This window comes from Alexandromys fortis, unplaced genomic scaffold (genome assembly GCF_014885135.2).
Source record: "Alexandromys fortis isolate MF-2015 unplaced genomic scaffold, M_Fortis_MF-2015_v1.1 scaffold_14, whole genome shotgun sequence".
NCBI lineage: Eukaryota > Metazoa > Chordata > Mammalia > Rodentia > Cricetidae > Alexandromys > Alexandromys fortis.
This window is the reverse complement of record NW_026067910.1, coordinates 14,821,258-14,842,298: the sequence shown is the minus strand read 5'-3', so window position 1 is coordinate 14,842,298 and position 21,041 is coordinate 14,821,258. Positions and strand designations below refer to the sequence as shown.

At 41.2% G+C, this 21,041-nt stretch overlaps 2 protein-coding genes across 3 annotated transcripts in view; both read left to right on the top strand.

Annotated features, from left to right (window-relative positions):
• The window catches only part of Mtcl3 (MTCL family member 3), a 43,349-nt gene extending 34,209 nt beyond the window's left edge, over positions 1-9,140 (top strand). The window contains exons 6-7 of the mRNA XM_050138169.1: positions 6,320-7,495; positions 9,019-9,140. Of these exons, the coding sequence (XP_049994126.1) occupies positions 6,320-7,495; positions 9,019-9,129 (1,287 nt within the window). The 3' untranslated portion in view covers positions 9,130-9,140. The remainder of the gene's footprint in view (positions 1-6,319; positions 7,496-9,018) is intronic.
• A 45-nt stretch (positions 9,141-9,185) lies between these two features.
• Positions 9,186-21,041, top strand: part of Kiaa0408 (KIAA0408 ortholog) — a 29,612-nt gene continuing 17,756 nt past the window's right edge. The window contains exon 1 of one of the 2 annotated variants that reach the window (XM_050138170.1): positions 9,186-9,330. The gene's annotated coding sequence lies outside the window, so the exon portion shown is untranslated. Of the gene's footprint in view, positions 9,331-20,517; positions 20,694-21,041 lie in introns of those variants that run through there. The other variant, XM_050138171.1, reaches the window with a different exon arrangement.

Below are 21,041 nucleotides of genomic sequence, written 5' to 3'. Positions count from 1 at the left end.
ATTGGTAGAAATTGTCAGCATACTGTTATTTCAGTCTACAGTCAAGGCAATGTCATCTGGCCTAAACGACTATGATCTATATAAATGTTGTATATAATTTTGTGAAATTACTTTATGTTTTTTTGATGTATTACTTGTACCTTCCCTTGGTAACAGACTGGCTTTATTCACTAAGAAATAATGTTAAGGGGAAATTCAAAGCAGTCACTTTCAAGTCAGATTATCTATATAGAAACCTTTGTTGCATGCTGTCTACATGACCTTTGATAAGCTACTCATTCTTTCTGGGGCTCTGCGTGTGTGTGTGTGTGTGTGTGTGTGTGTGTGTGTGTGTGTGTGTGTGTGTACATATGCCAGATCTTAGTTGACAGTGACTGAGTCCTTAAAATGCATATTAGCTTCCATAATTAACTTTTCAGATTAAAACCAGGCTCAACCTGCATCTTGCTAGCCATTTGTTGTCTTCATGTTTCCTTTCTCATATTGTCCTAATCTTCCTGTGAGTGAGACTTTAACATGCTTTAACATGGACAGAAATCCCAACTTGTTTCCCACCTCAAAGAATTGTGAGTTTTCTTGTTTCCTTTTTACATAGAAAAGTGGAGTATATATTTTACTACTTGATTATTTTGGGCAGAGTGAATGTCTGTGAACTATTTTTTTTTTCAATAATTGCCTATGGTGCTTCTATGCCCAGATTTAATGTATTTTTAATCTCCTTTATTTTCTTAAAATAATCTTCTAAAAAAATTTAAAACAATTTACATACCAATCCAAATTCCCTCTCCCTCCCTCTTCTCCCATTTCCCCCACATTCCACCTCCATCCACTCCTCAGTGAGCATGAGGCCTCCCACGGGGAGTCAAAAAAAAATCTGTTACATCTCTTGAGGCAGGACCAAAGCCCCCACCCCCCATAGACTGAACAAGGTATCCCACCATAGGTAATAGGTTCTAAGAAGCCAGCTCATGCAGAAGACTGTGTGTCTACCCCTAAATAAAGAAACCTTTATTATTCTCCATTCTGAGCTAGTGTGTGACTATTTTATTATAAACTACAACAGACAGGCACTTAACGTGGAGTGTCTGTGGTAGATTATAATAAAATAGTCTGGCATCTGTGGTCTCTTAATGTCTGCAGAATGTCTACTCAGGACCTTCTGGCTTCCATGGTTTTTATTGAGAAGTCAGGTATAATTTTAATAGGTCTGCCTTTATATGTTACTTGGCTTTTTTCCTTAATATTCCTTCTTTATTCTGTCTGTTTAATGTCTTGATTATTATGTGACAAAGGGACGTTGTCTTCATCCAGTCTATTCGGTGTTCTGTAAGTTTCTTGTACATTCATAGGCGTATTCTTCTTTAGGTTGGAAAGTTTTTATCTACAATTTTGTTAAATATTTTTTGTGCTGGACTTCTTTTTCTTTTCCATCCTTATTATTCTTGGATTTGGTCTTCTCATGGTATCCTGGATTTTCTGAATATGTTGTGTTAATAATTTTTTGGATTTTACTTTTTCTTTGACCGATAAATCTATTTTCTCCATCTTATCTTCAACAGTTGAGATTCTTTCTTCCATCGCTTGTATTATGTTGGTTATGCTTGCATTTGTAGTTCCTGATCATTTACCCAGATTTTCCATTTCCAGAATTCCCTCGGTTTGTGTTTTCTTCCTTCCTTCCTTCCTTCCTTCCTTCCTTCCTTCCTTCCTTCCTTCCTTCCTTTCTATTCCATTGTTTATTGTACATAATAAATGAAGGCTGTCATAGTACATAATTTTAACTATGCTGTATAATTTTAAAACTCAAGTTTTAACCTGAATGAAAACTAAGTCATTCTTATATATGTCGATCATAGTGTCTTCTGTATTTGTATTTTATTTTTTTTATTTTAAAATAATATTTTCTCATTTTACATACCAATCCCAGTTCCCACTCCCTCCCCTGCTCCCACCACCCCCACATTCCTCCTACCTCATCCACTCCTGAGAGAGGGTAAGCCTTCCCATGGGGAGTTAGCAAAGTTGGCACATCATTTTGAGACAGGACCAAGACCCTCCCCTCTATATTTAGGCTGAGCAAAGTATCCCTCCAAAGAGAATGGGCTTCAAAAATCCAGTTCAAACATGAGAGATAAGTTCTGGTCACACTGCCAGTGACCCCCCCCCGAGATTACCCCTTTGACACATTTCACCCACATTCAGAGGGCCTAGTTTGATCCTCTACAAGTTTACCTGCTGGCAGTCCAGAGTCAGTGAGCTCCCACTAGCTTAGGCCATCTGTTTCTGTGGTCTTGAACTTTTTAATCATACAATTGCTTTTCCCTCTCTATGATGGGATTTCAGGAAGTTGGCCTAGTGCTTAACTATGTATAGTTTGTGTTTTCTTTATTGCCTCTATTTCAGTTTTCAAGTCTTGAACCATTTTCTTTACCTGTATGATTGGTTTTCTTGACTTTTTTTTAAAGGGATTTATTAATTTTTATTGATTTCTTCCAATTTTTTGTTTTCTTTTCCTCCACTTCTTTAAAGGAATTTTTCATTTCCTCTTTAAGGGCCTTTATCATCTTCATAAAGTTATTTTTAAGGTCATTTTCTTCATCTGCATTAGGATATTCAGGCCTTGCTAGTGTAGAATCATACTAGTTTCTGGTGGCACTGTATTACTCTTTATGTTGTTGAATGTCTTTCTTTCTTTCTTTCTTTCTTTCTTTCTTTCTTTCTTTCTTTCTTTCAGACAGGGTTTCTCTGTGTCATAACCCTAACTGTCTTAGAACTAGCTCTTGTAGACCAGGCTGGTCTCGAACTCACAGAGATCCACCTACCTCTGCCTTCCAAGTGCTGGGATTAAAGGCATGTGCCACCACTGCCCAGCGGTTAAATATATTCTTACAAGGTTGTCTACCCATCTCTTCCTCCAATGGGTTCAAGTGGTGTCTGTGATTCAGGGGGTCCCTCTTCTTCCAATTGGTACAGGTGAGGCCTGTGGGTTAGGTGGTTGCTCTTCCTCCAAGTGAAGACAGGGCTATGCCTCTGGTGGTGTCTGATATCACTCTGGGGCTCCTCTAGGTGTAGGTAGGTCCAAGGCTGGTGGTTGGTTCTGAAGGTGTAGGTAGGACCAAGGCTCTTGTGGTCACAGATGCAGTGGAGGTTAGTTTGGAGGAGTGAAAAGGCTACACCCAGGTCTCTGAGGCTTTGGTGGGTTGGGGTAGGGCACAGGATGGGGGCAGGCCTCCATCTGGGAACCCAGAAACTCACCTCTCCTGGTGGAGTCAGGTTCAAGGCTCTGGTCTCTAAATTTCTCCTGTTTCACTAGGAATACTAGAGAGGGAAGCAGTTCTAAATGCCCAGTTCTAAATGCAGTCCATAAGTAGGTTATAAGATAAGAGACAGAAAGCAATTTGGCACTCAGAGTTCTTAAACTCTCAGAGTTGCATAAGTTAGTACCCTTTGCATCTTGAAAAGACTTAGCCTCTAATAAGTAAATGAATTTTTGTGTGTTCCTCCTCTTACTACATCTCCTTTAACATGACTTAGTCACATGTAGGATATTTCCAAGTCTTAAATATGCTTTATTCCTTTGGATGGGAGAGCAGATGTGCATACAAATCAGACATGCTTCTATCTTTGGTTTGCGTGACACAACACAGTGCAGAATTGTTCTGCTCAGCTATGTGGTTTGTATCACACCCACTGTTGTACTAATTAAATTAAAACCATGCCATATGTCAATAGAAGAAAGGTCTTGCTGTGAAAGAAAATAAAGTTTTCTACCATAGAGGTGACTCTACCCAGCTATTGAGTCTCACCTAAGTACACTTTCCAGTAAAACTAGTCTATGTGAAAGCACATTTGTTATTGACTAGCCAGAAATCCTCTCTCATCATTGGACTGCTATGTGCTTCTGCTTCTCTCTCCTCTTGTGGAACGGATTCCCCCATGGAAGCTTTCTGTGATGTATCTTTTTAGCATCCACTCTGTGCCTGCTTCCCCTCAGCTATCTGTGCTCATACATGGCTTCTCAAGGAAAACAGAGGGCAGCACATCCTATTTCTTCAACTTTATCCTACTGCCCTACTTTCCTTATTTGCACTTCTGTTCTAGAAACAGCTCAAATAATATCACTTTTGCAATCAGCCTGAATATAGATTCTGCTCTGCCCCCTCCTCACCTGTGCTCTGCCATGATAAGCCTTCTCATCTGTGAAGAGGTGAAAGTTTCAGCTGCTCTGATGGCTGGCGTGAGACCAGGTAGGCAGAAGGAATGCAGTCTTCAATATCTGTATCACTACTAGCTCTCCAACCCTTCCTCCTCTCGTTAGTTGTTAGGAGGGAAAAGATCTGTACCCTTTCACCATTGCTTCTGGAACTTCTCTAACAGAAGTCCATCTTCCCTAGTTCTTTATCAGACTGTCTCTCAGACATCAATTCTCAAAAGTCTAAATAAAGAAGGGTGTTGCAATATGAGCGGCGGGGCTGCGTCCCCAGCACCCCAGCCGCCTGCTAGCTTATGCCCCGAAATAACAACACACAAACTGTATTCATTTAAGCACTGCTTGGCCCATTATTTTCAGCCTCTTAACCCATTTCTATTAATCTATGTAGCACTGCTAAGTATGCTTACCGGGAAGATTCTAGCCTACGTCCATCCTGAGTCAGAGCTTCATCACGTGTCTGGCTCTGAGAGGAGCTATCACGTCTGCCCGGGAGAGAGGAGCATGGCGTCTCTGAGCTCACTTCCTCTTTCTCCCAGCATTCGGTTCTGTTTACTCCTCCCACCTATGTTTTAACCTATCAGGGCCAAGCAGTTTCTTTATTGCTTGACCAATGAAATCAACAGATTGATATATGACACTCCCACATCAGAAGGGGTGTTTAATTCAACCTTTAAAAGAAGGATTAAGGATGCTGCTTGTTGGCAGAATGCTGGCATAGTATTGCCAGGTCGTGGGATCCATCTATCTATCTATCTATCTATCTATCTATCTATCTATCTATCTATCTATCATCTATCTATCTATCATCTATCTATCTATCTATCATCTTTCTTTCTGCTATCTGCCTATCTTCTAGTCTATCTGTTCATCTAAATAAGGAAATCAAAGTGAATTTTGAGAAATGATCTTTGGAAGAAATGTTCTTGAACATTGTATTGGTTACTTTTCTATTGCTGTGATAAAATACCATGACCAAGGCACCTTGTACAGGAAAGACTTTAACTGAGCTTTCAATTTTAGAAGATTAGAGTTCATGATAGCAGGGCAATGGCATGACATCAGGAATAGCTGTGACCTCACATCTTGATCCACAAACAGAAGGCAGAGAAAGTACACTTGTCATGACCTAAGACTTCTGAAACTCCAAAGCTAGGTCTTAGTAACACTGCCCTTCTAGCAAGGCTCCACAACTTCATCCTTCCCAAATAGTTCTACCCCTGTTGATGAAGTGTTCAGACTTGTGAGCCTATGGGCCCATTTTTCAAATCAGTACAGACATAACTTTTACAAAAGTTCTTAAAAGAGATTTCTATTTCTTTTCTAGTACTTCAGTTTAGTTGATGATTAGGCTTCTGAGGCCTGAGTAAGAACGTGTGAGAGAGTTGTCACCAGATCTACTACTACCCCACAGACAGAATCAGTTCTACGCATTTTAGCAGATGGCAGAACAACTTATTTCAAAAATCCATGCAAATAGACTGCTTGCCAGTTTCACTTTGCATAGCTCATTCTAGTGTAAGACATCCCCTTCTTCATGGGCTTTGAAACAATTTTCCTTCAAATAACGGTCGATGGAAGTTTGTTCCCTGACAATGCTCGGGAGCCATAGCTCCAGCGAGAAGTGAAGTCATATACCATTTCTTCTTCTTCTTCTTTTATTTTTTTGTAAAGAGCCAAAGAGCATCTGGTTCACACTCATGCTCAGGAATTGGCGCTGAGTGAGTGCAAAGTAACTACATGTTTCTTAGGGCAAATGGGTTTTATACTTATGGCATTTTGGGGGGAGCTCAAAATGAAAAGAGCACTGATGAGAGGACCATGAAATGTTTGGTAATTTAGGACGTATCATTATCATTCATGAATAGTGGTGACCAAATTTTTCCACTTTTCTTATCCTCTTTTCTTTTGGTTTCCAAAACAAGCTACCTTATTTTTTAATTGGGCAAAGAATGTAAGTGATGTGGAGGAAAAATCACACCTCTCTTTGTGACGTTAAGTGGTAATTGCAAGGAAAAGAAATTATTTTTGCAGATGTCGTCTCCTGGTTGTTTTCTCCACTTGCATAGAAATGACCTCCTGTCCTTTCCCCACTTTTCCCCTAATGAGGAGGACAATGAGGATCTGAAGTGCCAGTTGCAGTTCGTTAAGGAAGAAGCTGCCCTGATGAGAAAGAAAATGGCCAAGATTGATAAAGAAAAAGACCGATTTGAGCACGAACTCCAAAAGTACAGATCTTTCTATGGGGACCTGGACAGCCCTCTCCCCAAAGGAGAAGCTGGGGGACCTCCAAGCACGAGGGAGGCGGAGCTCAAGCTGCGGCTGCGGCTGGTGGAGGAAGAGGCTAACATCCTGGGCAGGAAAATAGTAGAACTCGAGGTGGAGAACCGTGGCCTGAAGGCGGAACTGGACGACCTGCGGGGCGACGACTTCAATGGCTCCGCCAACCCCCTCATGAGGGAGCAAAGCGAGTCCTTGTCAGAGCTGCGGCAGCACCTGCAGCTGGTGGAAGACGAGACCGAGTTGCTGCGGAGGAACGTGGCCGACCTGGAGGAGCAGAACAAACGTATCACTGCGGAGCTCAACAAGTACAAGTACAAGTCCAGCGGCCATGACAGCTCGAGGCACCACGACAGCGCCAAGACCGAGGCCCTGCAGGAGGAGCTGAAGGCAGCGCGCCTGCAGATCAATGAGCTGAGCGGCAAGGTCATGCAGCTGCAGTACGAGAACCGCGTGCTTATGTCCAACATGCAGCGCTACGACCTGGCCTCACACCTGGGTATCCGTGGAAGCCCCCGCGACAGTGATGCAGAGAGCGATGCGGGCAAGAAGGAGAGCGACGATGACTCCCGACCACCCCATCGTAAGCGAGAAGGGCCTATTGGTGGCGAGAGCGACTCCGAGGAAGTGCGGAACATCCGCTCGCTCACGCCCACCCGCTCCTTCTACCCCACACCCGGTCCCTGGCCCAAGAGCTTCTCGGATCGACAGCAGATGAAGGACATCCGCTCCGAGGCCGAGCGCCTGGGAAAGACCATCGATCGGCTCATCGCAGACACAAGCACCATCATCACTGAGGCGCGCATCTACGTGGCCAACGGGGACCTATTCGGACTGATGGACGAGGAGGACGACGGCAGCCGCATCCGGGAGCACGAACTGCTCTACCGCATCAACGCTCAGATGAAGGCTTTCCGCAAGGAGCTGCAGACCTTCATCGACCGCCTGGAGGTGCCCAAGTCTGCGGATGACCGCGGCGCCGAGGAGCCCATATCCGTGAGTCAGGTACAGTTCTGCCTTTTGCGAGCCATGGCGATGGCGAGGCTGGCCTGTGGAGCTGCAGTCCCTCGTGGGGCATCTCCAACTCCGACTTCCACATCTCACCATAGGGAAGTTCCATCTCATAGCCTTGCTGGGCTTTGAAACCCAGAAAGGCACCTCTATTTTCACACTGTGTTCCACCAGGAAGAGGGTCCCAAGAACCAATAGATCATTAACTATTATTCTTTCCTGTTTTATTTGAAGGGGATATTCAACACTGACACAATCAGGTTTTGTGTGATGACTTACAGGTTTTTAATGCATATTATCAGTTTAAAAGGTCAACATTTTTCAGTATTTCCCTAACATAAAGGTCCTCAATATTTGAAGTTTGTGAGCAAGGTCCAAATTGAGTTTAAGATTTAAAAAAATGGCTAAATAAACCGGGGGAAGTGTTGAACACCTTAAATCTCAGGACTTGAGTGAAGAAGAAGCTGGTGGATCTCTGTGACTCTAAGCCCACAGGGCTGATAGTGAGATCCTGTCTAAAAAAAAATTTTTTTTTTCTGATTAAACAAAACTAATGGATACCCCTGATACATGTACAAATTGGTAGTAAGGAGACACGATCTTGTTTGTGCCCAGAGCTCTATGGATGAGACACGTACTAGTTATCCCCTTATCTAAATTGAAGTAACACCGTGCTTATTTCTAGTTGAATATCATCAGTTCAATAGTGGAGATCCCACAGCGAGAAGTTTGCAACATAGCTTTAAGGCAATACTAATTCAAAGAAATAATAATAAGTATTCCAGCACAGGGGAAAGCAGCATTTCCCTCCTGGCTTGTAGAGGCTTACCGGATGAATGGGACCCAGCAGCCTTTGGCCAGGTATGGTGGCCACTGAAAGATCAATGCATTTTGTTCACGTTTACCACATAAAAGATGTCTATGGATCCAAGCAGGCAGTACCGTCCCTTGCAGCAGCCTGATGTCCTATATCCATTGGAGAACCCACCGAAGTACAACAGCATGCATGGCTTTGAACACACTCAAGACACTGATATTTAAAACCCAGTTTCTGCGCAGCAGCATGTTAGTAGATGACTTGCCTGGTGACCACAGCTAGAGAACTTGCAGCCCACCCGCTTACCTTGCATGCTGCTATGCTTTGCTGCGGGGGGAGTGGAGGTGGGGGTGGGGGGTGGGGGCGAGGGGATTATAATGGAATCTATTGGCTTTCAGAATGTTAAGCGTTACTCTCTCTATTTAGTATGTTTTGTTATAGCTTTGGTTTTCATTTGGCAGGTTTTTTAATACCAAGCATGTGGTGTTATCAGCTACACTGTGGGGAGGGAGGAAATAGAAATATGTATCAGAAGGAGAGAAAGTGCTGTTTATAATAAAGTATTTTAAGAACTTGAAGATATAGGACTAATGGGGGAGTATCTTTATTTTTAGGTCGAGTCAGTGCTTTGATAAGTTTGATAAGGTTTAAAACGATTATTAATTAGCTCTTCTCCTTGTCTCCACATTTGCCTTCCCAGATGTTCCAGCCCATCATTTTACTTATTCTCATCCTTGTATTATTTTCATCACTTTCTTACACAACAATATTTAAACTTGTCTTCCTTTTCACACTGTTTTTTGTACTGTAAATCTTTCCCCATTTATCATTCGTTGTCGTGTTTTCAGTTGTTTTATTTTGTCCACTCTTCAAGACAAGACATACAAGAAGTATCATTTCTGTAGTAACCGATGCTGTAAAAACACTGAAGACTGCATATCTCTGTAAAAAGCCACAACTCATCTTACACTGTCAAATTCAATAGAACACCCCAGCGACCAAAAGATTTCAGGTAAGGAAAGGGAAGTGTTGCGGATTTTTGTGTAAATCATTTTCTCTTTCTTTTATATATTCTCTTTGTTCTTTTAATTCATAATTGACAGGCTAACTCTAAAAAAATGGGCTGTCTATAATTAATTCCTAGGAACTGAGTATTAATTCAAACCTGTAAATGTTTAAGTTGGTCACATTTTCAAAAATCATGGAGTCATTAAGTATAAGTAAATGTAGGTGTTTTATACATGATCTGATAAATATTATATGGATCTATGAGTGCAATGTTGTTTGTGTTAGCCAAAAAGAAAATGTCTTTGTCCAATAAATATCTGTAAAAACAATATGGTAAATGGTGAACTGTAGCTCTCTTGGTAAGTAAATAATATGTTTGGATACTGTCACGTTTTGTCTTCAGAGACGTGTTTGGAAGCATGAGTGAAACTGATCTTTTAGTTTAATAAGTAACTAAATAGCCACCCCCATTCAATTTATCCTGCTTTCCTTTAAATTAGCTATGTCTCCATGAAGATACTGCTGACTTTGGTGCTGGGAGTCCTTTCTTCTATGACAAACTGTCTCCACAGCAGAAAATATGCTAGCAACATGGCATGAGGGACAGCTTAAGAAGGGAAATAAATACAGTGTCTAGAATTTTCTTGAGTTACAATCTTAACCCAGAAGCATAGTTCCAGCGGAGCTACTCTGTAAACTTTACTGTAAAGCATACTGTAGTGAACCCTAGCATTCCTGTCTTGCTGTCTATACATAAGGTCGCCTGGATGGACTCTGTGTACCAAAGATTCTACACTGCCCATCTTGTTGGTAGTTTACACACCGGAATCCTGAAATACCTAGAAATTCCAGCATTCCACACAAGGTGATATGTTCTTGTGACATCAATACTGCAGAAGCTAAGAAAAATGGATTGTGAGTTCAAGGTCAGCCTGTGCTATCTAGCCAGACCTCAAGAAAAAAAAAGAATAAGAAAAATCATATATTCTTCTCAGTTCACATATTGGTCAGTGGATGTGGAAATCTGTGATACAAGTGAAGTATCTTGACCACAAGAAAAAGATACAAGTGGAAAGTTTGGCAGTTAAAGATGTATATGTTGGCCTTTGGCATTCCAAGGACTTCATCTGCAGAAGAGGGTTTTCCCTCACCCCTACAGCTCCATTTCCCCTTAAATATTAGCTTTGGGAATTTTTTGCTAGGCTTCAGTTGGTAAGAAAATTTGCTACAAAAATATAAGAACTCCAGTTCAATTCCCCAGAGCCCACATGAAGTAATGAAGTGTTGGAAGAGCACATTCGCTATCTTCCTCTGGCCTCTACGTGTGCATGTAACTGCATACTCACATTCATCCAGTACCTACACATGCCACTACTACCACACACACACTACAATACATACACACAACATTCCCCTCTGAACTCCATAAATACAAGTAACTGCACACTCTCATGCATGCAGTTCCTGCATACACCACATACCACATGCACACATGCACACACACATACACACTCACACACACTACACATACATGCACACGACATTTCCCTCTGAACTCCATAAGTACAAGTACCTGCACACTCTCATGCATACAGTACCTGTACACCCACCACAGATGCACACCATATCCACAACACACTACACATGCTTAAATTTAGAAAAATTTACAGTAGTCAAAAAGTTTCATTTAACTGATGTTAATGTCTATTGTCCTTGCTTGGGATTCTTTTTTTTTTTTTTTTGTACTTTGTTTTGTTATAATTGTTTCTGAAGAAGGGGAAAAGGCATGTCTGACGAATGGCTTACTAGCAGTTGGAATCAGATTTTGTTTGATTGGGTGTTTTCCCATTGGTTTTTCAGTGTTAGTAGTGGAACCCAGAGTCCTATCTGGCAGACAAATGCCCTACCATAGAAATATATGTCCAACCACATTTGGCTTTTAATCTTGAAATTCAGATTTCAAGTTTTGGGTAGGCTTTCATGAGAAAGAATAAAGAAAGGAGAAAAATTCTATGCTTGGTCAAATTGGTGGCACAAGCCTGCAGTCATAGCAGTTGGGAGATGGAGGTACAGGCAATAGCAAATTTGAAGTTTGCTTGGTTTATACTTTGTGAGTCTGACTAAAAATGTATGGCAACACACCCCTCAAAAATCCAAAATGCCTGCTAAATTTTTGATAATTTTCTGAGCTTCAACCTCAATAAAACTGAACATAAATGTTTAAGTGTTGAAATTGAAATGTGTCTGAAATGTCTATGGCACTTGGAGCTTGAGACCCCATAGCCAAGCAGGGGTTCTTAGCGAATTGTGGAGCCTCTGGAAATGCATGAGAGTGCTTCAAGATGTCCCAATGACTGAGAAGTTCTCTACAATGCGTACCACTTTTAAAAGATGGGGATAGATCTAGAGGTGGGGTATGCCTTTAACCCCATCACTTGGGAGGCAGAGGCAGGTGGATCTCTGTGAGTACGAGGCCAGCCTGGTCTGCAAAGTGAGTTCTAGGATAGCCAGAGCTATCTAGAGAAACCCTGTCTCAGAAGAAAAGAAAAAAAGAAAAAAAAAAGATGAGACTGAGACTGGTGAAAAGGCTCAAAGCACTCAGTGCTCTTTCAGAGAACCTAGGCTCTGTTCCCATCTCCCAAATGGCATCTCACAATTATCTTTCTGCAGTTCCAGCTCCAGGGACCCTGATGCCCTATTTAGGCCTCTCCCAGCATCACAGCATGTGGTGCATATATAGATATGAAAGCAAACAATCATACACGTAAAATATGAATTTTCAGAAAGAAAAACTCTCTTCACTAATGCAGTTTTTCAAAGCTAACAAAATTAAAGAAGACATAAGAAACACTAATGTAATGGAAAGGAGAACCAAGAAGATAACTAGATGTGATCAGTAAAACAAACCCTCACAATGATTCAACATGCTGGAACAAAAAAAAAAAAATCTGTAGGCTTTTCTTAAAGTTACTGGAAATATCTGTGGTGGTAGCGAATGACTTGTGCTATCTGACATAGCCCAATAGCATTGCCTCTAGATATCTTTTCGGCAGTCATGCTTATCCTGGCCACAGCAGCATTGATATGAATGCCTTACACTGATATTTTTTAGAAAGATTTTACTTATTAGATACTCAGTACTCTGCCTGCATGTAACCTTGAAGGCCAGAAGAGGGCACCAGATCTCATTATAGTTGGTTGTGAGCCACCATGTGGTTGTTGGGAATTGAACTCAGATCCTATGGAAGAGCAGTCAGTGCTCTTTTCCTTCGAGCCAGCTCTCTGTCCCCTCTTGGAGTGATTTTTATACAAGAATTTTGTGTAATCATTACTTCCCAGTCACACCTTCTGTAGATAGAACTCTCGTAGCGTGCTGGGAGGGGGACAGCAGACTGAAACAGAACAGGTATGACTACTCCTGCATATTCTGGGGGCTTTGCATTCTTTCTGACAGCATCCCTAAACTTGAGGATGCAGATTTACTGTACCAGTGAGTTCTAAGAAAGTTATTTCTAATTCCTGCCTATCGACTGTCCAGCTAGTTTTCTACTTGTGCTTTAGAAATACACACACACACACACACACACACACATACACACGCACACACATGTGTGCACACACAGATCACCCACACGCGCACACAGTCAAGCTGATGTGTAAAGAATGCAGCAGAGTCAGAATTCCCTGTGTCAAAGAGCGAGCATCATACTGGTGAGCTCGAGAGAGGAAGATGGCCTCAGAAAACTACCAATGAAGTGGCCTTTCTCTGATCTTCTTATAAATTGAGGCTCTTCTGTGGGAACCTCGTACCTAGAGTTGGGAAGAGAATGGGAAAGATGGTGCCTCAGACCTGTGAGGAGTCCCTAGTTCCGCCTTCTCCTCGGCCTCTCCCTTCACTACCACAAACTCTTCCCCACTCATGTCTTTGACCTCCTCATTGCTGCACTATTTTCGTTACTTTGTTCAGTGAACAATTATTTGATTTTTGCTAATTTTAAATGATCAACGTTGCAAAACCTCACAGATGTTGAGACAAAGAATAGTCTGTTTTCATGTTCAAAGCTATGCTACTTAAATGTAATGCTGGAAATGATTTTCTAAAGCAAAATTTAGTGAAAAGATTCCCTTCTATGGCATATTCTTGGGCCCAGGAACAAGAGTCTTTGTTAATTTAGGCTAGGTTTGAGAAAAAACAGAAATCTGCTCGGTTATTTTTAAATAAAAATGACTGAAACTCATTAAATAATGAAAATTTTGGTGCTGATCCAGGAATGTGCAGTTTATGTGGATGGGCTGGGATGTGGCTATTTAATTATCTGCCACTTAAGTTTGGAATGTCAGCCTGGCAGCTTAGCCTTAACCCCCAAAATCTGTGCAGTGTTTTAGCTAAATTCTCATAGAGCTACAGCCCAGTCTCACCTGCTGGAATCCAGTGCCCTAATTGATTGTAGGGTGTGAACAGAAAGAGGCGAAGGGCTAAATTGGAATGTGAGAAAAGTTGACTATTCGTTAAAATAATGAATTTTGGTACAATTAAATAACAGTATCCATAAAGATGTCTTCTAGATCCCTCGTTACAAGTCAGAAGGTAGAGTGAGACAGGCTGTTCTGTATCTGTTTGCCATCTGCTTTGGGGTAGGTGAGATGGTTTCATACATATGTTGCTGAAACTAACGCCTTATCAGTCTGTCCCAATATTCTCATGACACTTGTAAGACTTCAGAGAGAAACAACAGAAGAACAAGTCACGTCCCGTATGCCCTGCGACAAATGCAGTAGCTTCCCACATGCTTTTAAATAGTGTTTTTGTGTCACTAGTTAGGAGGTGGGAGGTAGTGGTGGCTCCTTTTCATGATGGCCATTCTGAAAGGTTATAGAGTCATAGACTCAGATGATTCTTGCTATGTTCTTATACATTCCTTCCATGACTTCCTGCTTGATGGTTTATATCTGTCTGTCTGTCTGTCTTTCTATTCATCCACATCTATCAATCCTGACACACACACACACATACACATAAATATGCATACACAGAGAGATACATATGTGTGTGTGTGTACATATAAGGTCTTTTGTATATTAATCCAAAAACTGAGTTCTATGTATAGTTTGTCATTCTTTTTCATGACTATCTATAGTTTCTGCTGTTATTTTCTAAAACATCTTCTGCCATTTCATATAGTATTAACTCCTGAACAGAAAAAATGCCACACTTTTAAAATATATCAGTTATTTAGAATTTCCAAAGTAGAGTTTTTACATGGCAACGTACCAAAACTTAATTTATGCTGGAGTTCAGTTGACCCCCTCAGAGTCTCAGCACTTTTATTTGGAGGTATATCATCTACTGGGGTCAGGGCTACTGCACGGAGGGCCTTCGATTGTTCTCAGTTGCTTGAATTCCTTCTTGAAGAAAAGCTACAGTGAACAGGCAAAGGAGAGAGTTAGAGAGAAGCGAGCATCTCCCCAATCTGGGACATTGCAGTTTTGCTGTGAGAAGACACTATAAGAGATAAAGTTGTGTCTCTATTCATACTCTTGCCTTTAGAAAGAATGAAATTGATTCCAAAATTGCACCTTGTTTGAAATTACTGAGTTTTTAGGAATCAAGTAGATTCAAAATACTACAGTGGGTTTCAAATAACTGCATTAGAAAAAGCAAAGCTATCGGAATATGTTTGTGCAAGTTATTTCAAAGGCATGAAGAACCATAGTATATTATAAGGATCAGACACTGACTGTTTGGCAGGTTTACTAAGTTTGCTAAGGTCCTTCCCTGAATGACTTGTCTGAACCAGGCATGTCCTCCAAACTTTCTAGCAAAGAGAAGCGACTCTGGGTAGCCCTCTTGTGGTGAACACTGAACAGATTATTTTGCTTCTCCAGTCACAATAAGTCACAAATCTATAAATAACATGATGGAGATGCTAAAAACAAAATTGAAACTTAAAGGAAAGCCTCTTACTAATTTTGAGTAGCACATATTTCACAGATGTTGCTTTTTTTTACTCAGAATTCAGACCAACGCTTAAAATCTGATAGTTAAAGGTGTTTCTTTGAACTATTTCTTATATCTGGAAGTGCCTATATAGAAGCTCCGTGGCAGATCTGCTTGGCTAAAATATCTATTGACATGCCACCAGACCTCAGAATAGAGGAAACAGCCAGCATCCCGTGACTCTAGGGGAAAACACCCAACACTGGAAAAACAGTGCCCTTGATGAAATGTAATATTCTAAGTGTGGAACTTTGAAGGGAAAAATATCCTTGGTGTAGCTGTCCTGACTTGTACTCAGAATGAGAGCCCCATATGCATCAGGGTCATTTTTATTTTGTGAACACACACTTAAAACTCTGTTCTTCTGTGATTCAGAGAGCTTAAGACTATACTTGACAGTGCGGAGAAAAGCAAAAGCCTGGGCATCCACTCTGGATAATCAGATTGGAAAAAAATCAAAATAGGGGAGTGTTCCAGCTTTCATGTGAAGTTGATTATAAACTTCTGAGCAGCGTGAGCTCTGGCTGGCTGTAACACTGAACTGAACCCCTGGGTGGACCGCTGTCCCTAACTACTTGGGAGAGAAGGCTCCCACATCTGTCTGCTTGTTCATTTCCCAGATGTGAAGAGTCATGCTGCAGACCCCATTTCTGGGACTCTTCTCGGGGTGACAGTTTCTGAAGTGCATGGATTTGTCTTATTCTTCAAGTCCCCACAGTCTGAGAGGGACGTCTTGGCTTCTCATCGGTGTTTTGGGTTTTGTTTTTGTTTTTTTTTTTAAGTGAAATTTTAGCTGAAATATATCCCAGTTCTCTCTTCCTTTCAAACTAGAAATATAATTTAAGACTGAAGAGCTCTGCTGAACAACGGAGGTCATGTACCTTCAGAAATTGTACAAGGCAGATAGCTTTGAAGGAATAACTACCTAACACACATTACTTATGGTGTGGCCTCTAGCGTCAGCATGAAAGGAATGAGCTCATCCTTTTTTCCAAAGCCATTCGGTGCTCGGGTCATTTTCATGTCATTTCTAAAAAATTAAAAAAAAAAAACAGAAACACAGTGCCTTTACTATCAAATATGACTGAATGATAAAGAAGGAAGGAAAAAAAGGCTATACAACCATAAACTCAGTCACTCCCCAGTCCTATAACAGCCAGAATTGTCCTGACTCAAAGAGAGTAAATAAAAAATTATTTGGGGAAGCTCAAAGAGCATCCAGCAGGCAGACAAACTATCGGTTGCTTCATGTCATGTTTAAAGCTATACTGCTGTGTCTATGCCCAGATTTTTTAAGCTACAGTGCTAGAATTCTTATGTCTTTGAATTTTGGTATAGATTTATTTTTAGTAACTGAGGACCCAAGCCTCTTTAACATTTTATTTACTACTAATTTCATGTGGGCCCCCCCTCCAGTGTATGTATGTGTGTGTGCGCGCATGTGTGTGTGCGCATGTGTGTGTGTGTGTGCTTGCTCATGAAGGCACATGTATGCTACAGCATATGAGTAGAGGTCAGAGTACAACACTGAGAAGTCTGTTCTCACATTCCACCTTGTTAGCATGGGGTATCTAGTTTTGGCTGCTATGCCGTATATTATAGCTTGAGGACAATTCTTTTACCTCTGCCTCCCATCTCTCCATGGGAGTGCTAGGGTTACAGATTCATACCAGCTCATCCAGGTTTTTACATTGATTTCAGAGATTTAACTAGGCCTGCTAAGCTTACATGGCTAACACTTTTACCCATGTAGCCATCTCCCTAGGCTTTAAGCCTTGATTATCAAAATAAACATTTAGCTATATGACTTTCATGTCATACTCGGTTGAGAGGCTATTACCTCCCTTGATTCAACATAGAAGAAAACAGAATTTGACAAAGCCAGAAACCAACATTTGTTTCTCCGGTCACAACCATTGGACTTGTCCCTGATCTTGGTTCTTGTCTCTTGAATGGGTTAGAATTTTAAATTTCAAGGCAACGCACTGGGAATGAGAGATCCTGGATTCTATTCCTGGCTTCATCAGTATTGTGACCTTGAGCAGATGACTTCACATGAGAGCCTCTTCCTTCACTGTAAAATGAGAAGGTTAACTAGATGACTTCAGAGGATCATTTTGGCTCTAAATTCTGTAACTCTGGAAGCACCTGTTGGTGCCATTTATGGGTTCAGTATCCCCCTTAAACTTTTCCAAAATGTTCTAGTTTGTGGATAATGTACAAATGCTTTTAAATCCTTTTTATAATTTGCTGTTCTTTCTTAATAGCAGTTGGTGTTTCTCCATTTGCTTTTATTACAATATTTGTGTATATTCTGTTACACTTAGAAATCGGATTAGCAATTGTGAGTGTATAATCATTTCTAAAATGAGAGCAATAACTTGGGTGTGTTTCCTATTTTAAGATGAAATCAAGTACTCAAATGACTTACAAATCAATCATCTGAACTACACAATAAATCGCATGTTTTCCAAAAAAAAAAATTCATTATTCTAACACCTACTTAAAAATGTCAATCTGCTTAATAAATAAAAGTATCACCATTACTGTGGGACTGAAGACACCATCATTAGTCTTTTAAATTCATGGATTTTGTATAGAGAACAATAGCTATTCATCTAAAAATGGAATTGTTTGGAAACTCCTGAAAGTTGTTTTGAACAGTTGTTGCCTTTCTATCCTATGAGTTAACTTCCATACCCATGCCAGAGAGAAAGAGGCAGAGAAAGAGAGAGGCAAAGAGACACACACACAGAGAGATCACACACACACATATATATACACACAAAATTATTAAACAGAAACAGAAGGCTACTACTCACATGATTGTTCAACTTGAAGTGAATGCTTGCTCAAAGTCTACATACAATACAATTACCTGACAAGAAGCTAATAAAAAGTACTACAAGTTCCTTTACCTGTAAACACACACACACACACACACACACACACACACACACACAAACCCTGCTACCTGTAGTCCTTTTTATTAGCACAGAAAGAGGGACTACCACTGGGAGAGACTGAAGTCCAAAACCTGTAAGCCAGTCAGATGCTATCTGATAGAAATTTGGGAAGAGTCCTTTTTCTTTATTTTATTTTGTTTTTGTTTGTCAGTTTATGTTTGTTTGTTGTTTGTTTGGAGAACAGGGTTACATGGAGCCGAGGCTGGCCTGAATGTCCTCATTCTCTGAGATTGGCCTTGAATTCCTGATGTCCCTGCCTTCATCTCTGACATTCTGGGACTCCTGGCTTATGCTGACATGCCCAGATGTGAAGTCTTAAACTGATCTACAGAGAATGCACAGAAACTGAGATCTTTGAAATGAGAGTCCCCAGAAGCAATATTTGATAGTTCCAGGTGATGGTTCTGAGCAAAGTCCCTCCTTCCCCCTCCCGATTGCCTTAGCACCAAGGCAAATGGGAGCAACTGTCTGTCCCTCCATGTATCCTCTTGCCTTATAACCGTCTGAAGTGTGTGTGTGTGTGTGTGTGTTTGCTTGTTTGTTTAAGGAAGAGACAGAGGCTATAGACTCACACAGTTAAACGATGGCAGAAGAACTGAAACCTAGATCCCTGTGACAAAATTCCAGGCTCCCCAAATAGGGAAAGTACTTCCAAGTCTTACTCCCCCTCACAGGCATTTCTTGAGCTTTGTCAAGATGCTTTAGCTCGCTAAGCCACTGATATAAGTAAGATCAGGTTAATAATAACTGCAGAGACAGTTGCTAAGGGACGTAAACTAACACAAAGATCCCCTTGGAGTCCTTAGCACAGAGCCTCGCAGAAGGCTGCTCACAATGAAAAACTGCTGTTACTACTGTAACTATTATGATTGTTGTTGCTGTTAGAATTATGAAGCCTGACTCTAACCACGTGCAAGCATTTCCTTCCGTTATTCTGCATGCATTAAAGTCCTACTATGGAGAAAAGAAGTCTAAGTATGAGCTGACCGTGGTGACTTTTGACCATAATTCTGGGACTTGAAAGGCTATGGCAGGGGGACTATACTAAATTGAGACCAATCAGGGCTATGATAGCGAGTTTCAGGCTATCCTGTGCTACAAAAATAAGACTTATATTGTATAAATAATTAGTGATAAAATTAAATAAGTTTATTTATGCTATGAGCAGATTAGCATTCTTAAACGGTTTAGCTACCTACGAGATGGTATCTGGAAATAGGCCAACAAAAAAATACAAAATTATATCAAGCTTCAGATAGTGTGGTATACAAATGGAAACTTCAACGTGAAGGTGCAATCTTGTTACTTGAAATTTAATGTAGGTTATTTGCTGAATTTACTTCAAAATTATCCAAGAGACATTAATGTCTAAATTAAACCATACATATACATGTACACACTCTGAGTCACACACACACCAAAGCCAACCAACCAAACAGCAGAGATAGCCATGAGGAGACAAAGTTGTTTTACAAGACAGGCCTATTCGATCTGGTTTACAGAGCTTACTCTCAGCCTACTCCTTATTTGGGCGGCAGCAACTTCAGCTGGGGTCAAGTATATGGTCATCCTACTGCTGATATTTCCCTTGCCCTCCCCTAATAAGAAGTGTCACCTTTTCCCATGGGTTCTATTCCCTCTGTTTAAAAACATCACTATACTACAGATGCAGGCATAATGCTTTTGTAGAATCACAGAGACGCAAGGCTGCTCTTTATATACGGCCCATTTCTATTTTATATATAAATCAGACATTCAGTATATTTTCACATAATTTTTTGACTCATGTTTGTGTGTGTGTGTGTGTGTGTTTCAGATTCTTTTTCTCACTTCATTTGATATATTTTTCTACTTCATGACAGGCCAGACTTACAAAGGCACTGAGGATTACTTCCTGTTACTAGCTAACGGGAGAGAGGGGCTGGAGAAAGAGGATAGTTCTTGCGCCTAAGAAATGAGTTTACTTTCCAAATAAAAGAAATCTAAATATGGCCATTATCATCATGCGCCATTAACAAGCAGCTCTCTCTCTCCTGGCAAGTTTGAAAATGCTGGGCTCCATTATAAAAGTTAAAAATGTCTTGGGCCTGGAGTTGTTTACCCAGAGTGCAAACACTGCTCTAAAGTTACAGAGCTCTGGTTGGAAGCAGGGACCTGAAGGCCGCCTCTAAGTCCCTGACGTCAGAGTAGCCCCAGCTGCTATTGTGACACTGAGCTGAGTGGCCCTTTGATGGTGCAGTTTGCGAAGGGGCTGTGGGAATGCACGGACTCCGTTTTGAAAAGGAGTCATTGAGACTGTTCCTTAAGACAGCTAGCTCTCGGCCCCGCTTCCTCCGTTGCTAGACTGAGCACACAGAGACTGACCCGCTGCAGGATTGCCCCCCCCCACCCAAGTACAAGAAGGTATGTTTCTTTCTAGCGAATTTGAAAGCTAGACACTGATTGTGGCAGGATACAGAGGGGCTGCAGTTGGTGCCTTTTAGACTATGGATGAGGTTTAAGTATCGTGGGATGTCAGCATCTCCCGTGCTGATGGATGTCTGTGTCTGGTGATTTAGGACAGTGGGCGGGGTGCATAACGGACTCCACTGACGTTGTTCTGCTGCTGAGGGTGGATTTTGCAAGCCCGGACTCAGTGCCATCCTTACCCTGAGACCGTGTTTCTCACTAATCCTCGGAGGTTCACAAAAACTTGGCTCAGTTCAATTATTAGAATGCAATTTGCGGCCGGGTGGAATTAACTTTGTTATC